Source organism: Corvus cornix, chromosome 15 (assembly GCF_000738735.6).
Source record: "Corvus cornix cornix isolate S_Up_H32 chromosome 15, ASM73873v5, whole genome shotgun sequence".
Taxonomy (NCBI): domain Eukaryota; kingdom Metazoa; phylum Chordata; class Aves; order Passeriformes; family Corvidae; genus Corvus; species Corvus cornix.
The window spans coordinates 8,552,151-8,573,819 of NC_046345.1; the positions used below are offsets into that span (position 1 = coordinate 8,552,151).

General features: G+C 44.8%; 1 protein-coding gene and 1 long non-coding RNA gene across 7 annotated transcripts in view; one reads left to right on the forward strand and one right to left on the reverse strand.

The window, feature by feature from the left end:
- HIC2 (HIC ZBTB transcriptional repressor 2) overlaps positions 1–3,333 on the forward strand; it is a 32,460-nt gene extending 29,127 nt beyond the window's left edge. For all 5 annotated transcript variants that reach the window (XM_010398169.3, XM_019285251.2, XM_019285249.2 and 2 more), the window contains one exon: positions 650–3,333. In XM_010398169.3, the coding sequence (XP_010396471.1) occupies positions 686–2,398 (1,713 nt within the window). In that variant the 5' untranslated portion in view covers positions 650–685 and the 3' untranslated portion in view covers positions 2,399–3,333. The remainder of the gene's footprint in view (positions 1–649) is intronic.
- Positions 3,334–9,599: 6,266 nt separating this feature from the next.
- Positions 9,600–18,119, reverse strand: LOC109144443. Of its 2 annotated transcripts, none has more exons than XR_002045219.3 (3): positions 17,953–18,119; positions 15,920–16,085; positions 9,600–12,416 (listed from the first exon to the last, which is right to left on the reverse strand). It is a non-coding gene; the product is annotated as an uncharacterized LOC109144443 (long non-coding RNA). The 2 variants fall into 2 exon arrangements; XR_002045220.1 differs by lacking the exon at positions 9,600–12,416 and adding an exon at positions 14,567–14,899.
- Positions 18,120–21,669: the final 3,550 nt, after the last annotated feature.

Sequence of the window (21,669 nt, forward strand, 5' to 3'; positions counted from 1 at the left end):
CAATGGACTGGGATACGGACATTGCCAGGGGAGTGGTTTTTAAAGCAGCTTTTCATACTCTTAAGGAGGTTTCCCATTCACACCTCAGTGTGATTAATTCCATCTTCAGTGGATTTAGTTGCTACATGTCATTTTCTCAACCCCAAAGCAGCTGGGAGTTACACGATTTCAACATGTAACAGCCGAGAAACAAACTACATGCTAAAGCGGGGAAGCTGCAGCTTATGCTAATTATTTTACATGCTCAGATATGCAAATGACAGTGAAGTAGATGCTTCTCTTTTCTTCCTCTTTTTCTCACTTCTCATCCTCCCTTGAAATCTATGTCAGGAGAGAACAGCTTTCCCCTGTACCTAACTATTGTTTTCATGCTGGTATCTTTTGAATAGTGATTCCAGCCAAAGACGATTGCTTTTGTAAAAAGATAATTACAAATCTGATTTTTGAAAGACTCGAATCAAGTCTTAACATGAGAAATATTTCTTTCTGTATTCCCTGCAGGATCACAGCTTGCAGGGCTCAATGTACTCAGATCTCCCTAGTCAGTGTCAAGCCTAACATAGACTGCACTGTGTTAAACCAGTCTATTAAATGTAACCTGTTCTAGTGGAAACAGCAAGCTCACACCTCTCATTCTCCTGTTTTGCAGGTGGTAAGGTGAAAGCGAGAGGAAGAGAAGGTGGAGATGGAACTGCCAAATCATGCCAAACAACTGCTACTGCAGCTGAACCAGCAACGAGCCAAAGGTTTCCTCTGTGATGTGATCATTGTGGTAGAAAATGCCCTGTTTCGTGCCCATAAGAACATCCTGGCAGCCAGCAGCATGTATTTCAAATCCCTTGTCCTGCATGACAACCTGATAAACTTAGACACGGACATGGTGAACCCCACTGTGTTCCGGCAGATCTTGGACTTTATTTATACTGGTAAGCTCTTAACGACTGACCAGCCTGGTGAACAGAACTTTAATGCTCTCCTCACCGCAGCAAGCTACCTCCAACTGCACGACCTGGCAGCTCTCTGCAGAAAGAAGCTGAAGCGGAACGGCAAGTCCTTTGCTAGCAAGGCTGGTGGCCTTGGTGTTGGGAGATCTGCCAGAAGTCAGAGACTTTCCACTGCTTCAGTCATCCAAGCTCGCTATTCAGGGTCAAATGAGGGGTTGAAGGGCTCACACTCAAAGGAGCTGTCAAAGGGAAAGCTCTCTGATGACGAGGTCTTCATTAGCAGCTCCAACCAAGAGAACTGTCACTCCTTAAGCAGGGGAGCTAGCAAGAACGGCGGTGGGGGCAGCAGTGCAAATGGGAGCACTGGTGACCAGGAGCTAGGCCTCGACCTGTCCAAAAAAAGCCCTTCGCTCCCTGTCACAGCCTCCCACGATGACACGCAGCACAGCGAAAGCCAGCACGGCTCTCCCCAATCTGCCTCAGCCCCTGCAGCCAACAGTGCCTCATCGTTTGACGAGTCTGGTGTCGGAGCCCCCCACAGCATGGCCGACAGCAGCGACCCCATGGAGATGGATCTGAGCGAGGAGTGCCACCACTCACTGACAGAGAGCAGCCAGCGCAAGGGCCTCCGGCACTCGTCCCGCAAGAAGGAGTGGATCAAGAAAGACAACGCCTTTGACCGAAAGGAAGGGGGCAAAGACAGGGACGAGGGTGAAGGGCTGCCCAATGGTATCCTGCTGGGGCCCTTGTCCAAGTCCGTGGAGAGGAGTCTGGCTGGGGCCTATGGGGCAGACCTGCCCTACCCATGTAAGGAAGAGGTGGAAAACGGTAAGGAGAACAGTGATGACAGCGGCCAGAGCGAGAGTGAGAGTGGCGGCCATACCAGTGCCAACTATGTCTACCGGCAGGAGGGATTTGAGCCAGTGGCCTATGGTGACAACCTGTATGTCTGTATCCCCTGTGGCAAAGGCTTCCCGAGCTCTGAGCAGCTCAATGCCCATGTGGAAACGCACACTGAGGAAGACCTTTACATCAAGGAGGAAGGCACATACGGCAGCAAGGATGAAGCCGAGGATTTGTCCAACCCCAATCAGTCCTACGCTGCGGAGTCCCGGCCCTTCAAGTGTTCCGTGTGTGAGAAGAGCTACAAGGATCCAGCCACGCTGCGGCAGCACGAGAAGACTCACTGGCTGACGCGGCCCTTCCCTTGCAACATCTGCGGCAAGATGTTCACACAGCGGGGCACCATGACACGGCACATGCGCAGCCACTTGGGGCTTAAGCCCTTTGCTTGCGAGGAATGTGGGATGCGCTTTACCCGGCAGTACCGACTAACAGAGCATATGCGTGTCCACTCAGGAGAAAAACCTTACGAATGTCAACTGTGTGGTGGGAAATTCACCCAGCAGCGCAATCTGATCAGCCACCTGCGAATGCATACCTCTCCCACATAAGCCAAAGACTCCAGAATGAGCTTCAAGCCCATCCGCAGTGATTTACCTTTCTGTAGACTTGCTGCTTAAAAAAAAAAAAGGAAAAAAGAAAAAAAAAACAAACAAAAAAGGGGGCAACTCCCCATACTCTGTTCAGTCATGAGAGGCCTAAACAAATGTAGCTTTAACATTTAAAAAAAAAAGTTCCTTTTTTTTCCTTTTTTTAAAAAAAGAAAGGTCCACAGCCAAGCTGATGCATTTAGTCCCAGTCTCCCTTCAAATTTTGATGACCTGGCAAGAAATGCCTCTTCTTTTTGCACACATCGACTTCATTGCCATATTTCTTATCTGCAGCAGGTAGGGGTACCTTGGGGAACTTTCTGCTGGCTCCCCCTTCTCTGCCTCTTTCTGTGTTCCTGTCACTGTACTCACTTCCTCTCTTAAAACCAAACTCAGCAGGGGTATTTCTTGCCATTAAAAAGAAAATAGAGTAAACCTTTTCAGTGGCCTAAGTAGCTGTGAAATAATAGCATTCTCAAGTGCAGAAGCTGTGTCTGTGGACCATCTCACAGGGTTGGCAGCCTCTCCAGAGACTGTGGGAAAGCCACGGCAGTAGTGGAGCCCATCCCCGTCCCTTGGGGTGGCGATGGTGGGGGGAGCAGCTCCCAGGGCTGCACCAGCCCCAGTACTTCACTTAAAGAAAAGGCAAAGTCTCCCTTACCATCCCTCCCCATTTTGGTTTTGGTCTTTATCCTTGGCACGCATAACCACGTGCCACCTTCTCCCATAAAACACGCAAACCTCTTTTGCCTTACCCATGACTGAACAGGGACTGGATGCCCTGGGAATTTCTTTCAGTGAGCAGGGGGTCGTCTTTACTTTTCTAGTAGTTTCGTATGAATATTCTTTGCTTAGAGGTACTTGTTTTATTAAAGGAAAAACCATTGTAACGTTTATGTGAATGTTTGAACTGGAAGGTCTGAGGTTAATTCTAGGGTGGGTGGGTGGGGAGGGGGTTTGATGTAGGCTGGACTTGCTACAAGTTCCATAGGTACTTTTTTATTATTTTTTTATTTTATTTTTTGTGTGTGTGTATGTTTTTAGCTTTCCTCCCTCACTAAAGAGCAAGTCTGTGTGGACAGACTTGTTACCTTTGCTACCTCTTGAATTCATGAGAACAATAAGATGGTTAGTGAAAGATTAGGCATTTTTTTTCTTTTATTGTAAGTAATTAAATGTATAAAAGTAGAAGCTAAATTAAAGTTAATGGATTTTTACCACCCCGTCCTTCCATCAAAAGTCAACTAGAGAAATGTTAAAGCAAAGCTTGGCCAAAGACAAAGCAAAAAATACACTGAGCTAGAGGCTGTGCTGGCTGCTTGGACTGGCTCAATTCGCAGTCTCTTGGCTGTCTGTAGTCACTTTTAGATAAAAGCAGAAAACTTCTCTGAGCTTTTTGGGCCCTTTCCAGCTTTGTTTATTGAGTCTGGATACTATGGGGAGGGGAAAATGTCCCCCTCATCTTCCACTTCCCCAGCACATCTGGGTCAGTCTGTAAACACCTGGCAGGACAGAGGGTGAGGGCATAGCAGCCTATAATTTACTAGAATCCAGAGTGCAATAAGGTGGGGGAGAGGAGGAGAAAGCAAACCAAAGTGTTTCATATCCTCCCTTTTAGACAATTTAACACACGCACACAAAAAAAAAAAAAAAAAAAAGAAAAAGAAACAAAATGTTCTTGCAACATCTGCATAAGACATCACAGCCAACAGCTGCTATTGGTTTAGGAGAGAAGACAGAGAACTTTGCCCACCGATTCTTGGCCCCCTTGACTTTGTTGGCGTGACCTTGTGGAAAGCTATGGCTTACTTCAAGCCTCCCGTGACTGTGGTGGTAAAAATTCACAGCCAGTAGAATCATCCCTTCTGAAATGACTAAGGTTTACACTTGCATTTTTTCATTTGTTGGTTTTTGGTGTTTCGTTTTTTTTTTTTTCTTTTTCACTCAAACCAGTATAGTCTCTACACGTAAGTTTTACCAAACCTCACGTTTTGTCTTTTTTTTAAAAAAAAACAAACAATTTTTTAAAGTTTTGACCAAAAAAGAAAAAAGTGAGCATGTTTGACTAAAACAAAGAAATATAAGCTTCATTTTCTATTTTTTTGTTTTTGTTTTTGTTTTTTTAAGGAAGATTAGTCCATGAGAAGTTTTTGGGTCAATTGAATGAACTGAGGAAACTGGAATCCAGGCTCCAAGCAATAGACAACCCAAAGGCGCTGAGCCTTGGCCTGGTGTCACGTTATACAGGGAACACTCGCCCCTCTCCAGCCGCTCCCGTGTGCTTCTCCCAGTGCCATTGTCCGCTTGCTCCCGGACGCCTGCGAGCCTTGGAGCGCGAGAGGGGTGCATGGACTTTAGGTTTTGTCTCATTGTGCTGAGACGCGCTGTTTTCTTTTTGGGGGTTAAGTGGGCTTTTAGCGTCTTTAGCACTTCCACAGTTTTGAATATATATTGACTTGTTTTCTCCTTGATTCCTTGTCAACTCCCCCTGAGAATGTCCCCAAAATAGTCTTTGGGGAGGACAGGGAAGGCTGTGCCATCCACCATGTTCTCAGAGCGAATTTGAGCAGAGCCCAGGGACAGCTGTGCAAGATGAGTTCCTCGGCACTTTCACCCCGCCTTTACCTCCCCTCCAGCCACCCGAGGCTGAGCTGACCCCACTCCGGCTCCCCTTGGAGCCCCCCGGCCAAGGACCCACTTCCAAAGCAGGGTTTAGCTCCCTTAGCGAGGGCTCCGGCCAGGGATGAGCCCTGTCCATGCTGCGGGGGTTGGATGCGGGTCTGCCCCATTCCCTCTGCCCTGCAGTGGCGCTGGGGACGTGGGCGGGAGCTGCCAGAAGCCACCTTGGGACAGCAGCTCTCGCTGGCACCGAGGGGGCCGAGCCGGGGAGCGGCCCCAATGCACGAGGCAGCACCAGCACGGAGCTCCCCAGCAGGCAAACCCCTGCTCCCCCTCTTTTAATTCCATTTTTACACGAGTGTGGGTGATGTAGCTTCTCGCCCCCCACCCCAGGCCCCCTCTTCATTTGCTTCTTAAGCCTTGAGAATTACGTTGAACTTTTAGGACCCAATGCTATTTTTAAAAAATTATTTTTTGGAGCATCTTTTTTTTTTTTTTTTTTTTTTTTTTATCCCCTCCCCAGCACTTAAACAGTACGACATAAAGTCTGTGTACAGCAAGAGTATTGTACAAAAGGAAATTATGTTCTTTTTTTCAAATAGCTGTGTAAAGTTGTGTTCCATAGATTGAGTATAAACAACATTTTCCAAATTGTGACAGTAATAATTAATAACTAATAATACTCAAAACTTCAGGGACTGTTTCAGGCCTGCTTGGGGCCTAAACACTCAACTGCATTTGTACGACATAGTATTGTATCAAACATTTTTCTGTATTTTAATGAGAAAGCAAAACACTAGTTTCATATTTAAGATTTTAAGAGTTTTAGGGTGGGGGGGAGGGAGTTGCATTTTTGTTTTTTTATTTTATGTTGATTTTTTTTTTTTTAATACACAAAGAGCCTCAAGAGGAATAAAACAATTTAAAAGGAAACAAAAAAAAAAAAAGAAAAAAAAAGAAAAAAAAAAAAGAGGCCAGGCAGCTTAAGTATATGCTTTAGTCACTTAGTTCCAGAATGTTTTCGGAATAACAGGAAAAAAAAGATAAAATAGCAAAAGTTGTATAAAAGAATAAAGAAGCTCATACCCAAATTCACAAAACTATTTTTTAAACCAAAGCACATTTGAATGAGTATGGAACCTCACTTGGCTCAGAAAAGTACTAATATATTTATCTCATTGTTTACATAAACTTTTACAGTTTCAGACCTCAACAGATCTAGGGGCCAGTCAAAATTAATCTTTGCTTTTTCCATTGGTTTGTCTCTGAAGGCTACGCAGTGTTCCCCAGCTTGGGAGGGGGATCTGTGTCCCAGCCTGCATTCCAGCACTGCTCTGGGAGGGTGGGGAGAGGGTGGGCAATTAGAAATATGGCATGTAGAAGTTTTTTTTCTTCAATCCATGAGAGATGTTGCTGGGAGTGAGACCCAAGCACTATTGTAGAGGCATTCCACCCTCCCTCTTCCTCAGACGAGTCTGAGGGAACCAAGCGGGCAAAGGGAGATGCAAGAAGCTCTAGGGATAGAAAAGGACGTTGGAAGATGCTGGGAGCTGCTGTACCCAGCACCTCTCCTTAACTTTAGCCATGGGGAGCTGGGCTGTTCTCCAGTCCTTTACTGCAAAACTTCCAAAAAACAAATTCCTGGAAAAAAAACCCCAAAGGCCCAGCTCTGTGCACTTGGGGGTGTTAGCAGGAGCCACAAAGATCACAGAAGACACCAAAGAGCTATTGACACGCAGCTTCTGTGAGGCTTTGTGGCCGCTGCCGCGGCAGAGCACAGCCACTCCCGGCCCTGGCTGGGGGCAGCGAGCGGCCGCCCCCTGTGCTGAGCTGGGGCTGGAGCTGTGCTCTCCGGGCCCTCTGAGCCCCATAATGAAACTGCTGGATTGATTCACTCCAGACCTTACAGTCCTGTGCAGAGCCCAAACAAAACTCCTATAGGCAGCCTAGGTGGAAACCTAAGCCGATCTGCATGGTAGAACAGTTTAAAGATGACCAGTGAAGATGGTTTGCTAAAATACCGCTAAAGCCAAAAATAAGAAGGTTTAAGAAAGCTCCCCGTCATTAGTCTTGACCCTTTGTAGCTTTTATTTTCTACACCAAAGCCACCTCAAACATTTGAGGGGGGGCTGATGGAAAATGAAATATTAATTTTGCCTGGTCTTAATATCTAACAAAGATGGTGCAAACACTATTTGACAGTGTTGTTTTTGTATCAATATGTATGTGCAGTAATGAATGTATTTATTTCTCAGATTCTGTATGCACAGTTTTGCAATGTAATTCAGAAAGTTGCAAACACAAAGATGTGTCCGCAGGGTCTTCTCTACAGGATTTCAAAAAAATGAAAAAATATATTAAAAAAAAAGAAAAAAAAAGAAAAAAGGAATCTCAGAGACTCTCAGCATAGCCATAAACCATAACCTGTGAAGACAATACAAAGACTGGACTTTTGTAGCTTTGCATAGAAGAGGAATTTATGTTTTGCTGTATTTAAATGTTTCAATTTACAGTGTCACTCTTTTAAGATTCCTGTTTTGGTTTTTGTTTTTGTTTTCCTCTCTCTCTTGTGTGTGGAAAGCATTGTTTTTAAGCAGTGCAGGTTCAAAGTCTGGGTTAGCAGTATTTTACCATGTTGCTTCAGTTCTGAAAAGCAGGAGTATGGGTCTTGACCAGAGAAACATCCAGTGCACTTAAGTGAAACAACATTAAATCTGAGGTGACTGCTGGCAAAATCCAGAGAAGGTAGAAGTCACTTGAGGAATAGTTGTGTGCTTCCGATTGCAGCTTGTGACTTGAGACAAGTCTGTTGTCCTGCCTGAAGGACAGGATGTAGCTCCTTTTTAAAGTCCCCCGCATCACTCACTTACTGTTTACTGTGGTAGCAATAAGGATCTCAAAAGTGGGGAGTCAAGGCTTAGGATGGGCAGAGGAAGCTCTGTGCCAAACCCAACAGCCTCTGTGCCATATCATGATGGGCCTTGCAAACGATACTGAAGCATCAGGTTCCCCACAGCACGGGGCTCGAGCACCTGGGAAAAGCTGTGCTTTACAAAGCTTCTTGTTCCTGTATTGGTGGAGTCAGCACCTACTACAGCCTTACAAATCAGCATGAAGAAAGGATGTTTGCTGATTTCTGGATATTTGCCAAATTCTGAAACCTTTCCAATCGGCAGTGCTGGAGTTAAGGGAAAAGCAAATAAAGAAACAAAGAGACAAAACCTCCCTACGCTTTAAGTGGGTTTAAGAGGCTCTAGGTAGCAAACATTGAACTGTCCCCAGACAGCAGAAATGCTCATCATTGAGATGGCACGTTTGGATAAACATTTGTTTAAGTAAGAATTTAAAATCTAAATGAACTCTGAGCTGTAATTCTGGAATAATTAAAGAGACTTTTGGCATTTTTTTTTAGTTTTTGTTTAAATAATTATTTGCTCAACATCAGTAAAGTCTCTCCATTTACTGTAAAATCCTTTCTTTCTATAAGCTTATTCTTGCAGTCCAGAATTGGCCATATTCTTGAAAAAGAAAATTTAGGGGTTGCTTTCAGTAGCCGAAAGTAACCTTTTGCAATGTTTTAAGTCCCATGATAGTTTATGGTCCCAATTTTAGTGCAGGAGACAAGCAGGCAAAAGGAAAAGCTGTTTCTCAGCTCCTTCCACTCCTCGTATTTTGCATTTTTTCAGAATAGGGTAAGGAACTTTACCTTTGATGATTTCCTGTTATAATCGCTAAATTTGCTTCTTTCCTTGCAAGAGGAAAAGATTTGGGAACCCTTGTGAGGCAGTTCCAGCTCTGCTGTAAGGTTCCTAGCTGGTCCTCCAAGTCAGGAAGACTCCTTTGTTTCAGCCCTGGTTCATCTTTCTGCCACATCAAAACTGCTGTTTATTCTGCTTTCCTTGTTTTAACTAACAACCTAAAGATCCTGAAACGTAAGTTTAGAGCTAGAAAGGCATTTTTGTTCCATTGTCTCCTATTGCCACCATCTTCTTTCCTTGCTTCCCTAATTTCCTAAGCATTTTAAAGGCCAGTGTTAAACACACAGATCAGGGGATCGGTGTTTCTGGAACAGAGCAGCCCCTGTGGCATGTGGTGGGGCAGGTCTAAACCACCACACTTGATGTGGCATCTGTTGGCAGTTAGGGACCCACTTCATAGCACTGCTTTCCCTGAGGAGTGGGGCTGGTTCAAACTTTCTCTGTCACAAGTTACCAATTGAAGCACTCCCAGCACAGCTGTTCCTCTAACCTTCCACAGGACTTTTGACTGGCTGGGGATAACTTTTCTATGAGGAGAGGATCTTGTTCTGGCTGGCTGGATATTTTTCCCCATTTTATTTTAATATGTTAAATACAACTGAAAAAGGGATGTTGTATCACCCCTTTTGTTTTTTGTTTTTTGGTTTTTTTTTCATTTTAAGCCTTAACTATCAGTCAGTCTGGAAGCCCTGGATGTTTCCTGGGGAGGGGGAAAGGAGGAGAGGTCAAGGGAAAGGCCGACATTCCTGCTGCAATGTTCTGTTCATTTCCTTCAAGAGCTTGAATTCAGGTCAGAGCCACACATAGTTGTGGCTTCAACTCAAGTGTCATATAAAAAGATACAGAAATTATAATATGATCTCAGCATTCAGAAATTTGCAGTCTTAATGTACAGTGATGAGAAACTGTTATTTTATGATCTTTTCATTAAAAGCTTGATTGAAAAATTACATCTCTTGCTCTAGAGTTCACCTTGTTCCTATAGCTGACTCTCCATGTTTTCTCTTCATTTATTCTTGCCCAGGGATCTGAACCAGCTACTTCACAAAGAGACTCCCCCACATACACAGCCTAAAAAAGGCACTCACAACCTCACATTTTATGCATCTCTGCACTTGGGTCATAAACCAAAATCTGACACTTGTTAGAATATAAGAAAGGATGAATTGCATGGGCCAGGCAGGGATACAGTAACCACGCAGGCAATGGACAATAGACCAATCATAATTTCACTTCTTTTGTTGTCACCTGAGCAAGATGAGGCTGATTTTGAAAAGCTACCCCTGCTTTGTCCTAACCACAGTTTGAAAGCAGTGTTTGTCAGAGACAGTTGATGATAGGTGGACCTGCCAATCCATAAATCCCTCCAGTCTGTTTGGGCTCTAAGTGTAACTCTGAGGAGCAGCGAGGAATCTGAGGCAGAAAAGTTTCCTAAAAGAAATTACAGTTCTCCACCCACCTACAGTGCAGGTAAAAAGGATAAATGCTTCCAGGGAAGATGAATGTAATTGATGACAAAAGCACCCACTGTAGATTTCAACCCCTCCAATGTTAAAATTCGGACATTTTTCCTTGGGAAGGTTAAGTGTGACCCTAGCAAAATTAATTCACATTTCCTGAGCCTGGTTCTAAATGGTATTTTTTCTGGTTCCCAGGCCAGTTTTTTGGATCTAAGAATTCTTTAATAAAATACCTATTTAATTGAAACAAATGAAGCATCTTCACTATACTGCAAGAGCCAAGCTTAGTATTTTGCAGCACTTTCTTTGTAACACTACTCATCACCTCAGTTGTGCCGTTTCTCCCAGAGCCTGGTAGAGTGCTGTAATATGCAGCAGTATAACCCTGGTGTTGAATTCATATGGTTCATTTTTTTCTTTAAACACAATGCTGACTATATTTTAAAGTGACTGAATGAAGGAGCTTCAAGTTTAGTCAGTTTTCTGACAGGTTGCAAAGTCAGCAGCACTGGCAAGAAAATCATTTTTCTTTGTCCTTGGAGATGTGTTTTACCCAGCAAGGTTAAAGAGAAGGACAAAAATGAACAGAAAAACAGATGAAGAGCTACAGAAAACCAGAGGCTGTTTTTCTCGGATGTGGTAATGAGCCTGCACTCTTTTCCCAGCTACCAGTGACTTTTCCTATTTTTTCCCCTTTTATTTCTAATTTCTTCTGGAAGTTTTTGCTTCCTGGCACCCATTTCTCTGTGGCATAAGTGGTTTCCAGCATAGTTAAAAGATTGCATGTTCTATTTTACTTTCTTTGCCGTGGTCAGCTCCTTTTCATCTCATAAGATCCTGTAACAACTATACAAAACTCTTCACATAGCAACTCCCAACTGAAATGCAGCTGCCTCTGTGGTGGAACACTGAAATATGTAAAACTGAAGAGCAGAGTGCAGGATGTAAAGGATACCAGATACGTCTGGAATGCCTGGGAATTTGTACTTTCTTCCCTCTGCTTTCATTACCCCCATTTATTGGTAGGACTTCTTTTCTCCCAAACCCACACTCGCTTGCTTCCTCTCCACTACCCTTCTCCCTCTTGAAGAGCAGACATTGGGTCAAACCTTTGAATGATAGGTTTGGTTTTTGTTTTCTTGCAGGAAATATTTCACCAAAATTGGAACTTTTCCATGGAAACAATTTTTTTTTAAATGAAATTTTGTTTCAGCCACTGTTGAGGTCCCATTTGGACTCTGCTGAGTAGATGCAGATGGAGAATGTTTGTTTCATAAGAATGACCATGACTGATGCCACATTAAGAAGTTAAAAAGGAAGGACAATTTTTTAATAAAGAATTATTTCAAGTCAGTGAAAGCCAAAAGACTAGCATGTCACTTTGCAAATTACTTCTAAAATATGCCTTCATCCTGTTTTGTACTGAGCATAAACTGAAGCACTGGAGACTTCATCTGCAAGTAATGCTACATTTTCAAAAGGCCTATGAATGCTGAAGCAGTAACCAACTATTAATTTTGGGTATCTATCTGGGTTTTGTTTGTCTGGATATCTTACAAAGTTGTCCAGGTTTCAGCAAATTGATTTTGTGTGCACTTGTGCAAAGCCTGCTGTTGTACCAAGTTTAGTGTGACCTGGCTTAAATCAGTAATAGCTAAAGCAGGTGCACTTGCCACAGCAAAATGCATTGTTCTTTGTCTTGTTCTTTTCTTGTGCCGCGGGAGCCAGGTCCTGCAGCCCCCTGTAAGCTGCATCTCGAGAATCAAACTGGATCTCCTACAGGAGAGATAGGCTGCTCTCAGTAGAACCTTAAGTCCCTCACTCCTTCCAAGGGGTGTGTTTATTTTGTTCAGCTCCCAACTCAGAACTATAAATACTCCAAAGTTTGCTATTTGGACCAAAATTGCTTCCCTCTGCATCTCCTCTGGGCACTGCTCTTGCCTAATTCTGCCGTTTCTTCCCCACTACAGGTCGCCATATCACATCTTCCTTCTTTCCTTCCCTTCATCGCTTGGTAGCAGTGATCAGTTTTGGGTTTGCTTTTTTCCCCTGTAGTTGTGCTGTCTTAGTGATGAACACTGGTTGGAAGCTGCTGCAGAGCAAGGTTTGGATCCATATGTTTCAGCTCAGTAGCTGAGCCAGCTGTAAGAAAGCACAATCTCCCTGCAGTTACAGCACATCCATAGCTCCAACACTGCAGAGTGAAAAACATTCATCATACTGTCTTCTGCTGTTCCAGGTGCTAAGAAGAGAGGCCAACGTAGCTGGCATGTATCAGCCCAGGAGGTGATTCATGGTCCTGCCTACTTCCTTTGCTTCTGCCTTCTCACATTTTGCCCCTTAGTTTTTAGTGAGGAGAGGAGAGGTTGCAGGGCTCTCTCAGCAGACGAGGGTAATTTTTTTGATAATTTGGCTCTGAAGCAAAGGCCTAATTTTCCCTCTCTGCTCTTGTACACAATTCTCTCCTTTTTGTACACAATAATTAGTTTTAAAAAACCAGACAGAATCCCACACCCCTTGCCTCTGGATCCAGACTCAGCCGGTTCCTTTACTTTTCGTTAGAGATTTTGAATTTGATAAAAATCAACAAACTCTTCCAGAAGCCATGCTTGAAGCAAGCAGCATTTTAGGCTAGTAAAATCAGGACATAGCTTTCCCTTGATTTCAGAGGACAGCAGTGGCAGAGCAGATTCTAGCTGTAAGATCTTTTGGTCAGCCTCCCTTCACAGTCCCCAGGCAGGCACTGGGGATTCAGATGCAGGAACCTGGCCAGACGACATAACCACATCCCCTGGCTCTGGCTGTGCAGGGAGCACTTTATGAGCACTAGGCAGAACTGAGCTTCACACCTGGGTAGATGCTTCTCTGTAGCCCTACAGAGCTCTGTGCCTTTGCAGTAACATGCCCAGCCATTCAAACACCAGCTGGGACTGGCCAAACAGATCTGACTGCAGGACAGTGGTGAGGGCAGCATCACCAGATGCCAGTTATCAGCCTCCCAAGCATCTGTAAAACGTGCAGAACTAAACTCTGGGTTTCTAGCCTTGTCACCAGAGGCTCTCGCTATCCCCATCACCGGGCAGCAGCCTCCTGCCAAGTCCAGCTGGTCCCCTTGCCACAATAGCAGCCAAAGGCCAGCCAGAGAAGATTGCACAACCAGGCCTTGATCTGTATTTTCCACTGCTCAGCCAGAAAACCCCTCCTTTTTTCCAGCACAGCTGTTTTCCATCTCTGCTCAGGAAACATGCCCTGGTTTTGATTCCTGGTCTTGCTTTATGAAGCAATCATGGGCAGGCTGTCTGGGTGGAATGGGTCACAAAGTGGTGGTGGGATAACTCTGGATTCTGAACGCCAACACAGAACAAAGGGGAGCTTTGCCAAGGCTCAGGTGAGCCTGGGGTCAGCACACAGACAGGCTACTGACGTAAGCACGAACGCAGGGTTTTCTTTCTCTGGGCTGTGGTGTTTGAAATCCCCCCTCCCTTTTCCTCTCCTGCCTGCTTGCCACAGCCTTTTCCTGGTTAGACCCATATTTCAGTAACAACAGCGGGTGTATGGGTGATGGTGTCACTGTTTTGCTACATCTTACTCACACTGAACTCCTAGACCAAGGTGGCTGTTGTTTGTAAGCCGCCAGCCTTGTACAGCTCGGTTAATAAGCTGCCAGTTTGTCCCCTTCTAGGCATTTTGGGTGACAGTATCACAACACGCAGCTGCAGCTTGGTAATGGTAGCCCTGCTGTTGAAGACACTTTAGCCCACGGTGCACACAGAGAGTGGTGGGGCGGCAGACAGTGGCTGGAAACCCAGGATGAAGTGCAGACCCGGATGTGGTCCACTCAGGAACACCAGCAGCCAGAAACACCCTGGCATTGCACTTCTTGGCTCTCTCCCCAAGACATGGGAAATTAGCCAGCTCCCTGGCCATATCGACCTGGAAATTAGCTAGCTTCCTCAAGGGTTAAGGCATTAATGTTAACACCATCTATATTAACTAAAAATAATATGTGTGCAAAACCATCTGAGTTACAGCTGTTACAGGAGTCCTACCTTGCCTTTTCTGAGTCCTTCACATGTGAAGTGTGGTCCTGTAGAGCAAAGGCCTATAAAGTGTCTTTTAGACTGAAAGGGGTAGAAGGGGAAGTTACAATGGACTGACTTGGAGCTCACACAGAGGTGCTTCAGAACAGACTTTGTGATCACCAAGGGCAGAACAAATGATGGAGGAGGCTGATCACTTTTTCTTTTTTTTAATTTATTTTTTCCATGAAGGGTTGAGCTAACAACCAGCTGGGCACTGTCATCGAACGGCCTGTCTGTGCCTCTAGGTAGAGGAAACACGGAAAAAGAGAAGGGAAACAGAGTTCCTCCTCTGTTTCTTTTATAAATTTACATTGATCAGTTCCTGGCCACTGTAACTGGTTTAAGAGTGTCCACACAAAGGACTTAGTCCCATAAGAGGAAGGATTCAAAAATCACTGAACTGAATCCTTGCTGCCATCACACGAGCCACAGGCTGCAGGAGCAGCAGCAGTTGAAACAGGCAGCAACTTGGGAATCTTCTGCTGTAGCTACTTCTTTGCTTTTCAGTGGGAATCTGTCCCAGGACTGGGGGTGCAGTGGGAACTGGAGGAGGGGAAGGAAAGCAAACAGGCTCAGAGATCTCTAGCAGTGCATTGCAGACCTACCAGCTGGCTCTTCCAGTCTCAGAACTCACACAAGACCATGCAATAGCAGTGTAGGATGTGTACAAACGCTGGCAGGAGGGAGAATTGTCAGCTCTTGGTGTAAGCTCTGCCCTAGCCTGGCTGCACAGCACAGTGGTGAGGTGTGTATCTGCCAGGGCTTGTCACACACTCACAGTGCACTCTACCCCTCCTGACAAGGGGTGTGAGGTTCCTCCTGTCCTTTGCAGTATATGTGTACACACAACACAGTCTGTGAGCGTCTTATCCTGCCTCCTCCCTTTGAAAGCAAAGGTCAGAGGGATCTCCATTATTTTAAAGAGCATTTAACTTAAACTTCTGAGCTCCTCACAAGATGGGTACCATTTAAACCACCTGACCATCGTGAATCCTTTCTACAGAGGCATATTGACTTCCCTTGATTCAACTGGAGTGCCCACCTGCTCTCATTACACTTTTGCCCTGCACAGTACAGTTCTACAAGCTGGCATACTACAGAAGACCTCTGACTACAAAGTCCAGACCGGTTCCTGGTCCACAGCAAAACGGTAATACAAGTAAAACAACAATTTGCAGATAGAAAGGCAGCCCAATAGTGGCTCATGCAGTCTGTGGATCACATCATTCCAGCAGCATGGCCCTTTCACACCCTTAGGAACCAGTGAAGCAACATTCTTGAGCAACAAAGGGAAGCATGACACAGTGGCACATAAAATGAACTTGTTAAACTTCTTCCACTGCCATATTCTTTCTGCTGGGCCCTGATTTAACCTTATCTCCAATGCAGTACCTTGTATTTACCTTCATCCCCATTCATTTTTACAGTGTAATTTTCTTTTGCATGAAGCACAATTAAAGAAGCTTAGGGAAAATAAAGACTTGCTTTGTTTTGATGCCAAAGCTAAATGTTTTTCTTTTTTTCCCTTTTCAGTTTTTCTAGTCTAAACAAGAGATGACATACCTTTTGAAAAGCAGCTTTCCTGAGGTGGCTCGTGCCCTGAAAACATATACAACTGGAAGTTCCAGTGCTCCAGAGCAGCTGTAGAAGATCAGTCTGTAGATGTTTTTACTGCCCTTGGGTAGCTAGAAGAAGGGCTGGATTCCATGCTCTATGGCTTCAGTCTTCCCTAGAAATGGCAATACATGAAAGCATCAGCATCTCAAACAGCCTTCCTCAACATCCCAGTAGAGTTGACTCTGCTGAGATATTCAGAGAGGTGATGCTTTAACAACCTGATCTCAAATCATACAGTATAGCAGTAAAGGTAAGAGATCTCTTAGTACTGCAAGAAGTACTAAGCAAAGCACAAAGCTTCTCCAATGCTTCTGAACAAACAGATCTATTTCTAAAAGTTTCTGTAGTGGCTGGTTCTACCTGCCTCATTAAGCCTGGAGAAAGGACAGAATTAAAGTGCATTTCTTTTATATGAAGCAAAACAAGGCACTGTCAGCTGCTGGAGAGCAGTAAGTTCTTCAGACAGCCTCTAGATGCTTGAAGGGAGGATCTGTGAACACATACAAAAATATTTGCGAGAAAACAAGAAGCCTGTTACAAAACCAGAGAGGTTTAATTTGTGCTGCCATTTAAAGAAGGCCTCTTCTGAGCAAAATTAAGTAGCATCCCATCTATACCATGACTGCCTGTGTCACTTTAAGCTGATGGAATCAAACATGGGAGTGAAACCATGCAGTAGGAGGGAGTCTTTGATCATTCATTTAGCCTATTGTTCTTTGGTACCTGGTACAGCCAAAACACTCCATCAGGCAGCCAAGGGAATGGCTGTTTTAGAAGTGTGCATAGCAATAAGGAGAGTTAGCAAAGCCATGTCAGGTAGCTCTAGTCCTTATCAAATTGAGTTCTGAAAATCTGCAAAGATGGGGCTTTCATACACTTGCTGGCCTACCTGTTCCAGTGCTTAACCCACTCCAGTGTGAAGCCCTTTTCTGTAGGTTGAGGAGTTTGTCTAAAATGCCACCATTACATTTTCCTCCCTAACCTGATGTGTGGAGGCTCCACCAGGAAAATCTCCCAGTCACAGCTCTTCAAAGGGAATCCGCAATGCAATTATGCATAGGCACACAGGCTGGAGGGGCCCAGGGGTCTGGAGACAACAAAAGGCAGGGGAACTGGCTGGGCCTTGTCTTTGTCTCTCAAGGCCTGTGCCCAGTGCACAGCCAACCATGTATGCCGTGGACATTAGATAATGGTCTGAAAAAGCCTTCCTTCTAGAGGTATCCTGGTCTCTGCTGCTATGCAGCCAACCACCTCTTCCTCTTCTTTAGCTTTGTGACCCTGGAACCATGAACAAGCCCCATGTAAGAGCTGCTAGGAGCAGTCATCCTCTTGTTCAGGTCTCCAGCTTGTTGTGGCATGGCTTTGTGCAATGCTGAAGGCAGAAGCAGGGCACAGATGCTGAGCAGCAGGTGTGGTATGGCACAGAGTGAAGAGAGGGCCTGAGGAGAGTCATAATGCTGAAGAGCAAGGGTTGCCCCTCTTTACCTCTTGGGCAAACAGAGTATTAATGACTTCATGTGCTTTTACAATTTAAGGTACAGGGAAATCCATATTTAGAAAGTGGCAATAGGAAGAATTCAGCTACCGCCATCATATCTGCATCCACTCTGCCTTAAAGAGTACAGGGGGCCTTGCTTTCCTCTGACAAAAGGTTAGTGACTGGACTTGTATTAAGTTTATTCTCCTGGCTTTGAAAGGCTTAGTTATAGTAGGGCTGAGAGCCAAATGCAACTCTGTCTTGAGCTGCTCCTTCTTCCCCCCCCCCACTAAAGAATGATCTTCAAGCTCTGGACCCTCATCTCCACCCAAAATGACTGCCCTGATTTTGTTGTTTCCTTTTAAATCACTCCTAAGCTAGGCTTTTGTTTGCCAAGTTTTCAGCCTGGAGCAAATTTTTGCAGCTGAATTATAACCTCCTCTGCTTCCATTTGAAAAAGAGGTGTTTTTCTGGATATGCTGCTGTCCCACCCATTACTCACCTTGCTGGGAGGCAGGGGAGATGACAATCTTTTTAAATACCAGCATCTGAAAGTTCAGTGACAGGCATGGGCACACATCTGGTTAAAGCATTTCCCTCATATCTTGGCTCAAAATCCTTGGCTGAGACATCTCATAGCAGTAGATGTGTCCAGGGAGCTGAGAGGGAGGGAACAAAGGACACAGAGTGGTTAGGTTTCTCAGAAAGGGAATGGCTGTGGGCTGGAATATAAAGAAATGCCAGGACCAGAGAGTCTGCTCTCTCAGCACATTACAGGGTTTGGCTCTCCTGGGCAGTGTGATGCTCACCCACACTTGAGAAGGCTCCTCTAAAGCACAGGCTGCAGAAAGCAGGAGACTGCTGAAGCCAGTGCCTTCCTCTGAAGGGCCAAATGAGAGATGGTCTGAACAGGTGCTATGACCTGGAGGCTTGGAAGGGAGGGAGACTTGGAAACTTCTTTTCCTCAGCAATTTTGGTTTCCCAACTTACAACTCAGTGAAAGCCTGAAAATCCCTGCTCATCTGCTAGTGAATTGCCAAAGCTGATCCTGAAACCAGGAAGGTTCTGGAGAAGATGTTTTAAAGCAAAAAACTTCATCTCCCCAACTGCCTGCTTTACCAGTGGGACCCATTTCCTCTTGCTTACTCACAGCATGCCTAAAAATGTTATCTGTGGTCTGTGACAGGGTGTGGGAGGGTGCAAATAAGAAGGGAATAAGACATATTTGGTGGGGAATTCCCTATGGATGTATTAGATCAGGATTTAAAGTCTTTTACTGGATTAGAAAGGTTTCTTGTACAGAAGTTGATGCCCAAATTATTATGCATTATGACCTTTTATTGTTTTTGTCAGCTTATTTCCCCTCCTTCCACAAGATCAGTTAACAAGCAGTGGTTGCCTCTCTCACTCCAGGGAGATTGCCTGCCTTTCCACCGCACCCCCTCTCCTAAGGAATTGCTTCATGTTAGGAGCCACTATAAAGTGCAATGACATTTTTACACATGCTGACGTTGGCAGCAAGTTATATGATTGCAGCACACAGGTCTTCTAGATAGGTTATTGACAAGGAAGAAGAATAACCACGAATAGAATAACAACAAAAAGGCCAATTCTGGTATTAAGCTTCCCTGCAAAGGGCAGGGCTGGACCCAGGACTAACTCTGAACTTGGTGACATCATCAGATGTGAAAAGCCACAAAAAATGCTGCATCCTACATTCTGAGACAGTTCAAGAGTAAGAAAACCACAGGGTAAAATGAATTTCTCTTGCTGTTTTAGAGTTAGAAACTAGAGTGGGGGACAGTAAGAGGAACCTCTTCCAGTAGGCAAGCTCTCTGCTGCATATGAACTCCCACTGTTTAGGGATTCACAGAAGCTGAGGACAGAAAGGGACTTTCTGGTCTATCCATCTGCTTGCCCCAAGGCAGGTCAGCTCAGTCTGCCATCCTTGACTGAAATTTTTATACTGTGTTTTAAGTATTTCCTTCAAAGACGCCACAGCCGCCTTTGCACTGTATTCCTGGGCTTCATTAGATTTACTGCTATAAAGGTTTTTTTTCCCCAATGCCTTGCTGTAGTTAAAAACCTTGAAATTTTGTCCTATATACCCTGGATATGGAGAGCAAATTATACCCATTCTCCTTGTATTATCTGCATTGTCTCTCCAGCCTTTTACTACTTCATGATGTTATCACATTTCTCCTTCATTCTTCTTGTGGAAGAGCCTCGGGCTCTCTCAGCTCTCCCCTTCTAAACCTCCTAGATGCTCTTCTCATACCTTCAGGCAAATGCCAAGCTTGCTATGTGTGAGAGAATGGCACAGCCCGATACTTTGGGGGCAGGGGCTGAAGTGTAGCTACATGCAAGATCGTCTGAAATAATTGAGGCAGCTTAAAAATTTCTTCTCTCCAGTGACTTTGCTGCAGTACTACAGTTCAACCCTTTCCCCAGCTGAGATTATCAATTAGTCTGCAGGCCATGTTCCACATGTCCTGGAAAAAAAACTGACTTAAAAATATGTAGCGCTGTTTTCAGCTAGGATATTTCCAGGGATCTGTGAGAACTTCCAAAGCTAGTTTCACCTCCCAAGTCAGCTTATCCCAACTATCCTCTAACAGGTATTTTGCAAGTGTACTTACAGAATCACAGAATTGCTGAGATTGGAGGCAGCTCTGGAGATCATCTAGTCTACCCCCCTTGCTCACGACAGGCTCAACTACAGCGCGTTGAGAACAGTCCAGTTGGATTTTGGATTACCTCTGAAGATGGAGACTCCACAGCCTCTGTGGCAACCAGTTCCTATGTTCAAACACCCTTACAGTAGAAATCACTAAGAGTCCGTCTCTGTCCTCTTTATTCCTCCCATCAGCTATTTATACACATCAGCTAATCATATCCAACTCCAAAAACCTTTTTGTCATTTATCTCCTCCACATGTCTTTTTCCCATTAATGCCTGCTCTGGTCAGCAAAGCAGATTCCAGTTTTAGAGAGCTGCCAGGGAAACACACAGCAAACAATCACTCAGGTGTGCCTAAGTATTTGCTCCTGTTCTGATCATATCTACATGACCAAGCCTTGTTGTACTTCCCAGTAACGAAGAAGCAAGGATGCAGACAGCAGAGGTATCAAAGACAGCATCAGAAAACAGGGATGAAGAACTGCTCTATCTCATTTTCTGTATCACAATCTTGACATCCATTTAGAAAGACACCCCCTCCCCCCACCATGTCTAGAAGCCTGCAGGGCAATAAATACTTAAAAGCCGATGTGTAAGGAATCTTGTGATGCCTGCTGGAATCTGCAGGCAGCTTGAGAAGTGTGACTAGCTGACATCTCAACATAAGATAACTAAGAACCACAGTTCTGGAAAGGGTGGGAAAGAGTAAGAGCAGCAGCCCAGTATCTTTCCCAAAATACTGTATTTCTTACCCAGCCTCCAAACTACTGTTCCAGCTTTTCCAGGGAAGAAGTACGGTAGGGAGAGGATAGACAAAAAAACCTCTGCTCCTCCCTCCACTTTCAGCTGTGTGCCAAGAGCCCAAAACTTGTGCTAATTTGGCCTTGCCAGACTTTTCAAGGGAACAATTACATGGGTCTCTGCTGTTAGGCCTTTACATTCAAAGTCTGCAAGCCTTCAAGGATGTAGGCACTTGCTTGGCTTACACAGCTCACATCAATGTGATATTAATGAGCTACAGGCAAAGCAGGGCTGGGATATGCATCCTTTGCAAGGGTTGTTGGGGAGCAGAAGACAATCACAAACCTCCCTCCCCACAAGGTGAAAAGTTTTACAAGCCATGGACACTCTGGACTTCCCCCTTGTATAAAGCCTCATTTTTCCCTGGAATATTTATCTTTCCTACATTTCCCCTCAGTAATAATCTAATCAAGTAGAATTCTTCTGGTATTAATCAGACGAGCAGGGGAGCAGTTTGTGGTTAATATTATCAACTGAGGATGTCAGGAAGGCTTTGACAGGATTACCCTTGGAATTTGCCATTTATTAACTAGGCCATTAGCTAAAATGGCATGGCTGGGGTGGGGCTGGTTTTGCTTTACACATGGGAGATGTCCTGGTTGAGGGTGGGGAAGCTGAGGGTGGTGGTGTTCTGTCTCCATCTGATTCCGAGATCTCAAACAGCTGGCCTGGCAGCCCTGAAATATCTTTCCTCATCTGTGTGTCTTTCTTTGATTTCATAATCTCTTCCCATTATTGG